Source organism: Pan paniscus, chromosome 8, assembly GCF_029289425.2.
Source record: "Pan paniscus chromosome 8, NHGRI_mPanPan1-v2.0_pri, whole genome shotgun sequence".
In the NCBI taxonomy this organism is placed as follows: Eukaryota; Metazoa; Chordata; class Mammalia; order Primates; family Hominidae; genus Pan; species Pan paniscus.
Window position 1 is genome coordinate 128,491,679 of NC_073257.2, and position 13,037 is coordinate 128,504,715.

At 47.8% G+C, this 13,037-nt stretch overlaps 1 protein-coding gene across 1 annotated transcript in view; it reads left to right on the forward strand.

Annotated features, from left to right (window-relative positions):
• Positions 1 to 13,037, forward strand: part of LOC100993654 (pancreatic lipase-related protein 2) — a 34,402-nt gene that overhangs the window by 11,677 nt on the left and 9,688 nt on the right. Inside the window, exons 3-9 of the mRNA XM_055093381.2 lie at positions 1,817 to 1,971; positions 3,832 to 3,957; positions 4,750 to 4,884; positions 5,648 to 5,759; positions 7,826 to 7,945; positions 9,120 to 9,239; positions 12,432 to 12,550. Of these exons, the coding sequence (XP_054949356.2) occupies positions 1,817 to 1,971; positions 3,832 to 3,957; positions 4,750 to 4,884; positions 5,648 to 5,759; positions 7,826 to 7,945; positions 9,120 to 9,239; positions 12,432 to 12,550 (887 nt within the window). The remainder of the gene's footprint in view (positions 1 to 1,816; positions 1,972 to 3,831; positions 3,958 to 4,749; positions 4,885 to 5,647; positions 5,760 to 7,825; positions 7,946 to 9,119; positions 9,240 to 12,431; positions 12,551 to 13,037) is intronic.

A 13,037-nucleotide genomic window follows, 5' to 3' on the forward strand; every position in this document is an offset into this window, starting at 1 on the left:
TCCACCCTGGCTATGAATTAAGGCCAGGCTCCTGACGGCAGAGACCGGGGTGGGTGCGACTGCTCCTCCGGCCATACAACCCCTCTTCATCTCCTTTGCTGACCTGCAGCCTCCTCCTGCCCCAAATGTGGACATTCCCCAAGGCTCACGCCAGGCTCTCTCCTCATCTCTCTCCTCCTAGGGCCTTCCTTCTTGCCCAGCTTCCTGGTCTTCCCGAGTTGCAAGAAGCCCTATCAGGGCCAAGCCTCAAGCCTCAAGCCTCACTCTCACTTCCCTGCCCCCAGCCTCCTCAGGCTTTTCTGCTTCTCAGCCCCCTGTACTCGAGTCCCAAAAACACAGGACTGCCTGTGGAAGCACAGCATTGCCACTGCCACCACCACCTCCCCTCAACCTCACCAACTCACACCTTCCAACACTTTCCTGCTCTCCACTTAAGAGAGCCCAGATGTCTTGCATTCGAGTCCCTTCATTTAACCAGCTACCTTTCCCCTGGGGCAAACATTGCTTAAGCCTCCTAGAGTCCACCTCCAAGGGTGCACCTTCTTCCTGGAATGAATTCAACGCCATCAGTATTGCTTCCCTGTTAGAGCTCCTCCCTTTCAGGACAGGGTTCATATCTCGTTTATCTTTGTGTCCCCTCAAGTTCTAGCTATATTCCCAGTTAAACTTCTTGGGTTCAAATCCTGCCTCCACCACTAGCTGTGACCTCGGGTAGCTTACCTTGTCTCTCTGCCTTGGTTTCCTCAGCAGTAAAATGGAGATAATACTAATTCCATATTTGTGTTTTCAGGCTTAAATGATACTATACCAGTAAAGTACTAACATGGTATCTGGCACATAGTAAACAAATATAAACTATTACGAGTTTTTTTAATGATTCACCAATATTTGGCATCATCAGTACAGGAGTTGAGGAAGCGTAAGAGAAAGGACCCATTATAATCCTTTGGGTTGGAATTATGTCACCCGTAGTGACCATATCCTGTGATCATGTTTATGTCATGGACACAGAAAGTACTCTCGGACTTAGATGTGGTTATTTGGATCATGGATTACATGTATTGAGTCTCTACTACACGTAGTGTGATACACAAGTCATTCCTGTTCTTAAGAAACTTACTTTTTCAAAAAGCAAAAGAGAAAATATGAAACGGCAGAGAATCACCCTTTCAAAAAAATGTGCATAAAAGGATGACATGAAGACATGTGAATTGGTGTGGGCACGGCCTATGCTGCGTGTAATAGAGATGTCAAGACAAAGTAGCAACTCTGTGCTACAGAGTTTGTAGGCACTTGATAAATACTCACTATTTGATGCTTACATGTAAAGAGTCGGCTGCAAGTTTCCTGAAAGAGGTGGTTTTAAGGCAGCAGTTTGTATTAGGTTGGTGCAAAAGTAACTGTGGTTTTTGCCATTGAAAGTAATGGCAAAAACCGCAATTACTTTTGCACCAACCTATGCATCAGCAATTCCCCAGTTTGCCTAATGGTAAGGGGCACTTACTGAATATGTGTTTCCAGGACCCCACCCCAGACCCTCTGAACCAGAATCTCTGAGGGAGGGACCTATGAATGTGTATGTACAATACACCTGTTCCCCATACTGCCGCCTGCCCCCACCCGCCCTTCCCACCCCGCGACGCCGCAGCCCCCAGGTGATTCTTATCGTCCCAGAGGTTTGGAAAATGATGGCAAAGATAAAGACCAGCACTGGCCTTAGCCAAACCTGGGCTCTGTCCTGCAGAGTTTTCCTGTATGGATATGACGTTGCTTCTTTCCAGAAGTTCACACATGTCCTGTTTGTGGCTCACCCTAGGAAAAGAGGTCTGCTACGGACAACTTGGCTGCTTTTCTGATGAAAAACCATGGGCAGGAACCCTTCAGCGACCTGTAAAATTACTTCCCTGGTCCCCCGAGGACATTGACACCCGCTTTCTTCTGTACACAAATGAAAATCCAAACAACTTCCAAGTAAGAGCGGGCACGTAAGCGCTGCATGTTGGGTGTATTTGGGCCGCCACAGTGGAGTCTTTGCATGGCTGTCTAGGGCATAAGTCACTGCCTTGGAATTTTCCAGAAACTCCAAGGCATAGAATCCAAGGCGTAGCTCTCAAGATCATAAACACCTGAGTATCTGATGAACTCTACTGATGCCTAACCCAGAAACTTACACATTCACACACACTGGTGCAGAGAACTTCAGGGGCTACCCCAGCGTAAATGCCTTGTTCCCTGGGAGGAAGGGACTATGAGCAGCATTTATGGAGAAGCCCAGGCCTGGTGTAGCCACCGGAAAGTCTGCCTCGTTTCTACACAGGAGAGTGGAGGGGGAGAAGCCTCTTGGGCATTGGGGGTGGAGGTGGGTGTAAATTCTTCCTGAAGAGCTAGGAGACAGGTAGGGGAGAGGGGACATGTAGCCACAATAGATAAAAGATGAGGTCCTCTGGAGCAACCTCCAGTTTTCAGCAGGTCTGCCCATCAGAAGCAGATCAGACTTGCTCCAGAGTGTCAGAAGTGACCAGGAGACAGTTTCAAGAAAGACATTGCTGAGAATCCAGCAGCTCACAGCTCTGGTCCCTGACAGAGTTTAGGGAGCCAGGTGTCTGTCAATAGGTTTCTGAGGTCACCCACTATGGGACTGTATGTGACAGACCAGCCTTCTTAGTGCCCCCAGCCCAGAGTCGGCTTGGACATGGTTACGGTGCGTCTCATCTGTAGGGGTTGGTGGCATCTTCTGGCATCTCATCTGTAGAGGTTGGTGGCATCTTCTGGCGTCTCATCTGTAGGGGTTGGTAGAAGGGGGTCGAGCAGCCTGTGGCAATTTAGAAGTGCATTCCAAAGTCTCACAGCTCCACTGAACTGAATTTGCTCCCACACTTAAGCTTCTGGTCCAGGGGTTCCTCACCTTTTCTGTGCCAGGAACCTCTCTGGCCACCTGGAAGAAGCCTAAAGGCCCCTTCTTAGGTCAATTTTTTGTTGTTGTTGTTTTTTGTTGGTTTGTTTGTTTTTTTGAGACAGAGTCTCGCTCTGTCACCCAGGCTGGAGTGCAGTGGCGCGATCTCGGCTCACTGCAAGCTCTGCCTTCTGGGTTCATGCCATTCTCCCGCCTCAGCCTCCTGAGTAGCTGGGACTACAGGTGTCTACCACCACACCCGGCTAATTTTTTTTTGTAATTTTAGTAGAGACGGGGTTTCACCGTGTTAGCCAGGATGGTCTCGATCTCCTGACCTTGTGATCCGCCTGCCTCAGCCTCCCAAAGTGCTGGTATTACAGGCATGAGCCACCGTGCCCGGCCAGGTCAATGTTTTTAAATGCAGAAATAAAATATATTGGATTACAAAAGAAACGAATTATATTGAAAAATAATTACCAAAACATTTAAATATATAAATGTGTGATATAGTCATATATGTGCTTTTTATATATCACTAAATAACAAGATCTAGGGGTTGGTCTAACAACTACTATAATTTAAAAGTATTAATGAGTATAAATGATATTTTTAGATATCTGCAATAATTACATTATGACCTGAAAATACCTGTGACTTCTACCGGGGACAGAGTCACAGGTGTTGCTAATACCACTGTGGTTTATTGTCTAGTTTTGTGATTAACTGAAATGCTAGATATGGATTAAGGATTAATTAAAATAGAAAGTCTGTGAATTTGGACTTTCTGAAATCTATCCACAACCCCAGGTCAGGAGCTCCTTCTAGTCTGACCCAGCTTTGTGGGCATTGAAGCTGTGATATCAATTCTGAAACTGGCTCTAATAGACTCGTGGCTTGGAAAGGGCAACATTCAAATTAATCTTTTCAAATTAAACCAGCTAATCACTGGCACGGAACCAGACACCATTGAGGCTTCAAACTTCCAACTGGACCGCAAGACACGCTTCATCATCCATGGCTTCTTAGACAAGGCGGAGGACAGCTGGCCATCGGACATGTGCAAGGTAGGGCCCTACCACTTGGCCACTCCCTGGTGAGACCAGCACCCAACACACAGATTCAAACACTGTACCCCCAGTTTCCCTTAGACTGGGAAAAGAAATACTTCAGAGAGAGATGGGTCCTTTTTAAAACCACCGAGGAAAGCCCAGTTCCAAAGGGCATCCATTACCAAGCTCTCTCTATCTACCAATTTCTAGCCAACAATCTCCTATGAGGCTGAAGACACCCAGAGTTCAGTCAAAAAGTCTCGAGGTGGAGACTGCAGCAAACTGCTGGGCATTTATCCCTGATGACTTATGTAAAACCCCTTTGTGATGTTAAAAACACTTAAATTTTACCCTCTAAAGCACCGCTATCCAATAGAATGTTCTGCAGTGATGAAGGTGTTCTATATATGCACTGTCCAAATCAGAAGCCACTGGCCACATAAGTTATTCAGCACTTGAAATGTGGCTGGTGCAACCGAGGAGCTGAATTTGACATGTTATTGAGTAGTAGTGGTCTGCTCACACCTGATTTAGTAAGTGGTCTTTTTAACCTGGTTGTGTTCCTAACGATGTGTGAGACCTCAGACACGTCACTCACCCATTCCAGGGTTCCGTTTCCATATCTGTTAAGCGGGTACTAGCATGTCCAGTCCATAGCACTGCAGTGAGGGTGACGTTATGGCAGGTATAAGAATATCAAAGCTCTGGCATGGGCTAGGTGTTTGACAGATGTGAATGCCTATCTCTGGGGTGTGCATTTGGGGGCTGTTTATAAATTGATTTCTCTCCCTTGTTTGTCTTCCCCAGAAAATGTTTGAAGTGGAGAAGGTGAACTGCATCTGTGTGGACTGGAGCCACGGGTCCCGGGCAATGTACACCCAAGCCGTGCAAAACATTCGGGTTGTTGGGGCGGAGACAGCTTTCTTAATACAAGCACTGTCGGTAAAACCCTGCCTGGGCCCTGTCCTGTGGGTAGGGGTCAGAGAGGGGCAGGGAGGTACCACGTGGCATGGAGAGGCAGCCTGGGGACCCGTGGGCATGGGTAGGGGCCAGCAGCTAGTAGCCCAGATTGCAATCAAGAAGGGCCATTCCCAAGATGAAGCTCTGCAACCTTCCTCTTTGCCTGCTGTCCTGAAGACACCTTGCCCTATCACTGTCTAGCTGTGGGGCCTGAGGCAAACTAAGCCTTGGTTTCCCCTTTTGAAATAGACCTTCCTTGCAGGCTGTTCTGCAAGGGTCAGAGAGCAGGCTGGGCTGCCCAGCAGCTCCCAGTGCAGAAGATGAGTTTTCATCCTTCGCCAACCCACGAGGGAAGGCCCTGGACCTTTCTGCAGGATCTATCTGGAGGGGGCGGGGGGAGCCAGAGATAGGGCCCAGTCTGCCCGCGCTCGCCCAGACAGGCCATACCCCTGGCAGGGGCGAGGAAAGGGAGCTGGGGGTGGAGCAGTCCAGAGTGGCAGGCCGTGTGCCTCGCCCGCCCAGGTGGCCTGCAGTTGGCGTGGTGGCCGCTGGTCAGCACTGTTGCCCCGCGCACGAGCCGGCCTGCGGGACTCGCAGGCTGCAGATAGGGAGCGGGGTCGCCCTGCCCCAGGCGGCGTGCTCGAGCCCGGTCCTGCCCCCATCCCTGGCAGGGCCCGGCGCCCCGCTCTCAGACCAGCGGGTCCCCACGCGGTGCTGTGGGACCTGACACGCTATCCCTCCGCAGACGCAGCTGGGGTACAGCCTTGAGGACGTGCATGTCATCGGCCACAGCCTGGGCGCGCACACGGCCGCGGAGGCGGGCAGGAGGCTGGGGGGCCGCGTGGGCAGGATCACAGGTAGGGGTCGCGGGGCCCCGGGCCGGAGTCCCAGGCCCCCGGGTGCGCACCGCGGAAGCCTCGGCGAGCGCCTTTCCGACGGCGAAGGGCGCCCCTGATGGTCCTCCTGCGGACCCGATTTTTTGTGATGACCGGCCTTAAATTTAAAAATAATTTTCCATAATGTGTATTAGAAAATAGATAATTAAAAATAAAAATGCATTCATTTTTTAAAACAAAGTCTGGGCCACTGGCTCACACCTGTAATCCCAGCACTTTTGTAGGCTGAGGCGAGAGAATCTCTTGAGGCCAGGAGTTCAAGACCAGTTTGGCAACATGGTGAAACCTTGTCTCTATAAAAAATTTTTAAAGTTAGCCAGGGGTGATGGCTCTGCCTGTAGTCCCAGCTACTCGAAAGGCCCAGGTGGGAGGACTGCTTGAGCCTAGGTGTTCCAGGCTGCAGGGAGCTGTGATAGCTCCACTGCACTCCACCCTGGGTAATAAAGGGAGACTGTATCTCAAAAAAAAAAAAAAAAAAAAAAAAGAGAAAGGAGGAAAGAAAAGAAGGAAAGGAGGCAAGGAAAGAAAGAAAGAAAGAGAGAGAGAGAGAGGGAGGGAGGGAGGGGAGGGAAGGAGAAAAGAAGTGAGGCCGGGCGCGGTGGCTCACGCCTGTAATCCCAGCACTTTGGGAGGCCTAGGTGGGTGGATCACGAGGTCAGGAGATCCAGACCATCCTGGCTAACAAGGTGAAACCCTGTCTCTACTAAAAATACAAAAAATTAGCCGGGTGTGGTGGGGGGCACCTGTAGTCCCAGCTACTCCAGAGGCTGAGGCAGGAGAATGGCATGAACCCGGAAGGCGGAGCTTGCAGTGAGCGGAGACCATGCCACTGCACTCCAGCCTGGGCGACAGAGCCTCAAAAAAAAAAAAAAAAAAAAAAAAAAAAAAGAGAAGAAAGAAAAGAAAAGGAGAAAGATTTAACTAGCACATTAAATCCATGACTTAAGGGCTATTATTTTCAGAGTATGGCAAAGTAAAAGAAAAAATGTGAGATGGTTTTAAAAATTCGTCAGTTCCACCTAATTGTTTGAATGTCTGTACTGTACCAGGCAAAGACAGAAAATGCAAATGCACACTGAGACCTGCCATATAGAAGGCGCTCAGTAAATACTGAATGTATGAATGAAGCACTAAACTGAATGCATATAAGGCAAAGACACAAATAACTTTATTTTGTGCAGCCAAATCAGTTTGTAACTTCACCAAACAGTTCACATCAACATTTAATGAGCGTCCCTTTGCCCAAGGCACTGGGCGAAGGATGAGGGGGTATTGGTTTGTGTTTATGTAGAATTTTGCAGTTTGCAAAGTCCCTTCTCTTGCATCTTTTCATGAGGGTTTCACAATGACCCTGTAAGGTAGGTGGTTGTCATTATTCCTACTTTCCCGATAAGGATACAGAAGCTCAGAGAGGACGGACATTTGACCTGGAGTAGAACTAGGGCAAGAATACAGGCCACTGTGTGCCCCCTCCTCCCACGCTCTGTTTCTCTCTGAAGATGACCTGGGGACAGCATAATACAAAGTGGATGGAATGGGCTGAGAAAGGAGAGGGGTTAGCTTTTCCATTTAACCATGAGGAGGTGGTGTGTGAGCTGGGTTTGGAGGAGAAAGATTTAGATAAAGGAAGAATGTGGGAAAGGGCACAGCAGGCTGGAGAATGGCATGAGCCAAAGGAGTAGATGCGTGCAGCTGGGTAAGGCCTGGGGTCTTGCAGTCTCTGAGAGCAGTGGCCAAATGGTAATGTGTGAGGACAAAAAGAAAAAGGGAAAGAAGGGGTGTACGGAGGCTACCCAGATCCTCCACAGAGCCAGGCACTGGGTATTTCTGAATGTTCATCCACAGGCAATGACCCCATTCCCAGCCTTTCTGTCCCAGACTCTCTCTCCCAGGCAGACCAAGAACTGCAGACCCAATCCCCAGAACCGTAGCTGCTGGGGTAGGAGGAATCCTCATGCTTAGTCTGCCAGTACTGGCTTTAAATCCCAGTTCTTAAGAGTCCAGCCTGCCTACCTTCTCCCTTTCAGGGCTGGATCCAGCAGGGCCGTGCTTCCAGGATGAACCTGAGGAGGTTCGGTTGGATCCATCCGACGCTGTGTTTGTGGATGTGATTCACACAGATTCTTCTCCCATAGTTCCTTCCCTAGGTGAGTTCCTCAATCCCATCTCCTGCTGACCTGTGCTACAGCTAATGACATTGGGTCCAGATATCCCCTCTCACACACACATACACACACGGCAGGGGAGGCCATTCAAAATAGCTACAGGAATGGCTTGGGCACCAACCAGTCAAAATGGGTACCAGTCCAAAATAAATAGCTAGTTCAGTGCCAGTGGAATCAGCGTGCAGCCCTGGGTTAAACAAAAACCCTTCTGTAGTCTATGAAAGGTTGTCAATCAATCTTCAAACTCTTTATCCTTCCCCAGTCTACCAGTAACTAATGGGGCAGATGTATTCATTCTTAAAACTTGACCTGTACTTGCAAAATACGAAGTTAATTTTTGAATATTTTTCTTACTTCTTCGGTCAAAGCTTTGGTTACACTTTGTTTTGTTGGCGACTTTATCCCATTATTTAATTCTTCTAAAATCAGTGTTCTTTTTTCAATATTTTCTTACATAGCCACTCATGAAACTTGCCAATAAAGGGTATGTTTTTGATGATGATGATGATGATGTTATCACTTACTTAGTGTTTACCATGTGCTACACTGAACATTTTGCATACATTAGCTTATTAATTCTGTAACACTCTAAAAAGTGGGCTTTATTACCACCATTTCATGGCTGAGGAACTGAGGCTCAATTAGGTTAAGTAATTGACCCAGATCACAAAATCTGTAAGTAAAACCAGGATTTGATCACGGGTTCATATGCTTTGAAAGCCAAAGAGCCTAGCCATATGCTACGGCTCACAATATAACAATATAATGTTATGTAGTCTCCACATAACTATATAATGTAGACATCAAAATTTTAAAATGAGTAAAGTAATACAAATTGCACCAGTCTTGATAGGTCTACTGGTGCATAATGGTACCAGGGCATATCAATATGCCCTGGACTCTCTGAGACACACAGATGCACATCCAAATGTATGTGTCTCACTCACCCAAAGCTCAGCCTCCCCCTCATCTCACTTCCTCTGCCCTCTCCTCCGTCCTCATCTTGCCAAGCACCCATCTTTGAGAACTTTCTGCAGAGCTAGAGGCAGTGGTAGCTGTGATAAAGGGAGAATTTGCCAAAAAGGGTCTTGCTGTGGCCACACCCTAACTTTGGCACCAGTCACCTCGCCGCTCATCTCTGCTTCAAATGTTTTAGGTTTCGGAATGAGCCAAAAGGTGGGCCATCTGGATTTCTTTCCAAATGGAGGAAAGGAAATGCCCGGATGTAAGAAAAATGTCCTTTCAACCATTATTGATATTGATGGAATATGGGAAGGTATGTAAATTAAAGAAGTAAGACAGCAATTGCTCTGTTTGGGGAGAAAGCAGAATGCATGGTCTGGCCTTCATAATGCTGACATTTGCCACCGTTTATGGAGTGTTGTGAAAATGTGCCAGGCATTTTCACAGCAACGCAATGAGATAGTTACTCTGATTAGTCCCAGTTTGCAGATCCAAAAACTGAGGATCAGAAAAATTACATAACTCAATTGGGTGTGGTGGCTCATGCCTATAATCCCAGCACTTTGGGAGGCTGAGGTAGGCAGATCACTTGAGGTCAGGAGTTCGAGGACAGCCTGGCCAACATAGTGAAACCCCATCTCTACTAAAAACACAAAAATTAGTTGAATGTGATGGCATGCGCCTGTAGTCCTAGCTACTCAGGAGGCTAAGACATGAGAGTCACTTGAACCCAGGAGGTGGAGGTTGCGGTGAGCCGAGATGGCACCACTGCACCAGCCTGGGTGACAGAGTGAGACTGTCTCAAAATATATATATATAAAAAGTTATATAGCTCATTCAAGGCCGCTCTATATCTAAGCCCAATTTCTAACTATAAAGCCCTGATCTCATGCCCCAGCCTGTGTATCTCCCTGTTGTCGGCATCCTGGGACAGCGGCTTGGCTGGCATGTTGGCTCTGGCTTTGACCACCCATCCTACCTGCAGCACCTGCTCCTTGAAGAACTGCAGGACATAGGCCAAGATTTGAAGGCCTTGACTTGCTTGCTGGTTGCTGTTGTTGGGTGCTAGAAATGGAAGGGGACTTTGCTGAGAAGAAGACAAAGGAGGGATGTGCTCTGTGGGTTTGGGGTGCACGTGTAGGAGGGGGAGGCCTGGAGGTCTGGGAGACCCATGGTGGCTGCTGGCAAGCTGTGTACATTTCTGTTCATCTGAGAGAGCACGGCCCATGCCCTGCCATTAGGCGACCTCATAGCCCCATCTGATTTGCTGCCCCTTGCTCTGGCCTTTTTTGATTGCTGTTGCCCCTCCCCTGACACCAGGCTTCACTCTCCTCCCTGAAAAGACAGGTTTTGGGCCTGTGATAATTTTAGTCTATTTTTCTGAGCTGGGAGTTCCCCAAGGCCAAGGACTATGTTTTGCACATTTCAGACACTCCAGTACCCTGCTCAGGGCCTCATCCAAAGCAGGCATGAAATATACTTTTAAATTGAGTTGAGTAGCCTTGAGTGGCATTTTAATATTCCATGTGCTTAATGTCAAAGAGCAGAGTCGATAAAGCGATCGCCAGCATCCACCGGCAAATAAACGGAGCTTTTGCCCTCTCAGGTAACTCCTGGGGAGATGTGACCATTCCAGGCTCCCTGAAAGCACACCAGAGTCACAATAATAGCTGCCCCCTCCCACAAACGATGAGCAGGGCACACATAATAGGAACGAGTCCAGGTTTAATTAGAGAAGCATTGTCGAGTAAACAAGCCCATGAGCACTGGAGTGTGTTTCTATTGTGTCAAGCTCCGAGTCATCCAGGCAGTGGGCACTGAGGAATAATTAAATCCACTTTCTCCTCCATTATGGGGTCCCAGGGCAGCAATTTTGGATGAAAGAAACAATTAAGTTTGAAACAGGTTCTGTTGTCCAGTGATGAGCACCAGTGTGGGCACAGGGAACGTGGCTTCAGCTGGAAGTCGCTGGGCCGAGGGCCGGGAGCCGTGGAGAATGAAGCCACCCTGGGCACAAAGGGAAGTGTTCCTTTCTCAGTGGGTGGCGATAAAGCCCCGCAGACCCCCCAGGAGTGGTCCGCAGGTGTGCCAGGGTCACTGTGCATTTCTCCATGGGAAGTTTTCTACCAAGGAGCCAGAGAAATGAAAAAACACCTTTCCGGACTTTTTCTAAAGAAAAGGATGATAAATAAACTGCAGTGAGAGAGTAGCCAGAGGCCATGGCCACCTTGCCGTCACCGCTTTTACCTTGTGCCCTGCATAGCAAAGAGGAAGAATCAAAAAGCCTGGTTGACGGAGAAGGCCTGCCCGGTATGTCAGGGGTCCTCACAGAGATAGGATGCAGTCCGCAGCAGCATTGGATGGGCCGGCATGGTAACTGTTTTTAAGATGGGGATGCGCTGCCTTCACTCACGCATGCGAAGGTTTTCAGGTAGAAGTGGAGATCCTGGCATCTTATGAAAAAATCAGAGGACCAGGCGATTTGGGGCTTTGAACATGTGACACCTGGCTAGACTGTGTAGGGTTAGAGGGGCCCTTTTTACAGCCAGTGCTATCTTCTCTTAGTCTCTCTCTCTCTCTGTATGTATGTGTATATATACGTATATATACACGTATATATGTATGTGTATATATACATATATATACACGTATATATGTGTGTGTATATATACATATATATACATGTATATATGTGTGTGTATATATACATATATACACGTATATATGTGTGTATATATACACACACACTATGTATATATCATAGCGTATGTGTGTATATATACTATATATATACACACACACGTATACCTTCTCTATGTCTCTCTCCTCTGTCTCTGCATCTCTCCTCTGTCTCTCTATCCTCTCTCTCTTTCTGAATCTCTCTTTCTCATCACTATCTCTTTTTGTGTTTCTTTTTCTCTCTCCATTTCTCCCTCTGTCTCTGTCTCTCTGTCTCCCCCTCCACCGACTCTCTGTCCCTCTCTGACTCTGTCTCTCTCTCCCCCCACCAACTCTCTGTCTCTCTCTGACGCTCTCTCTTTCTCTCCCCCTCAACTCTCTCTGTCTCTCTCTGACTCTCTGTCTCTGTCTCTCTCTCTTCCCTTACCAACTCTCTGTCTCTCTCTCCCCCGACCGACTCTCTTGTCTCTCTCTGACTCTCTCTCTCTCCGCCGACCAACTGCCTCTGTCTGCCTCTCTCTATCACTTTCTCTCTCTCTCTCTCTCCCCTACCACCCCACCCTATTCCCGGCCCCCAGCCCTCTTCATTCATTTGTGTTACATGCCTGGTCCCTGGAAGAGTGGACAAAGGTGCTTGTCAGGACATGTCACTCCTCCACAGTCACCTAGCCCTGAGCAGGTCCCTGCTTAGCAAATGCCCCAAGATATTCAGGAGCCGACACCCATCGGTGAAATGTGCAGGTGATTCTTCCTTAGTCAGAATGAATTGTTCACACTTAAAAGTGAAAGGCCTCGTTTGAGCTCCCGGGACCTTTGTTTTTTTCAGGAATTAGTGGCTTTGTGGCTTGCAATCACCTAAGAAGCTTCGAGTATTACTCAAGCAGCATCGTCAACCCTGATGGCTTCCTGGGCTATCCCTGTGCCTCCTACGATGAGTTTCAGGAGGTAGGTTACCCCAGGAGGCTGAGGAAGATGTTGCTGGCCCTGTTTGGGGTGTTTTTGTGTTCCTGTGGCTTAGAACAGAAAAAAGAGATGTAACTCTGCAACTAATGCAGGGAGGTAATGGAAATTCTGCACCTCACAAAGCCATCTTCCCCCAGGCAGCATGGTGGGCTGGAGGGGGAAGGCACAGACCTGACTGTGCTGGGCCCTTACTAGGGTCCCCAGTTGTTCATTTAGAAAAATTTCCAATTTGCAAAGAAGGTGAAAGACGTATAATGATGAATACTGTACACCTATCACTGAGATGCACCAATTGCTAACATTTTATATATGTGTGTGTATGTATACTTTTTCTAAATTATGTGAAAGTAAATTAAAGACATTATGACACGTTACTTATAAAAACTTTAGCCTCCATCTCTTAAAAACAAGATCCTTCTCCTATAGAATAACATTCAAGAAATGTATCTTTGATACACTATAATATATA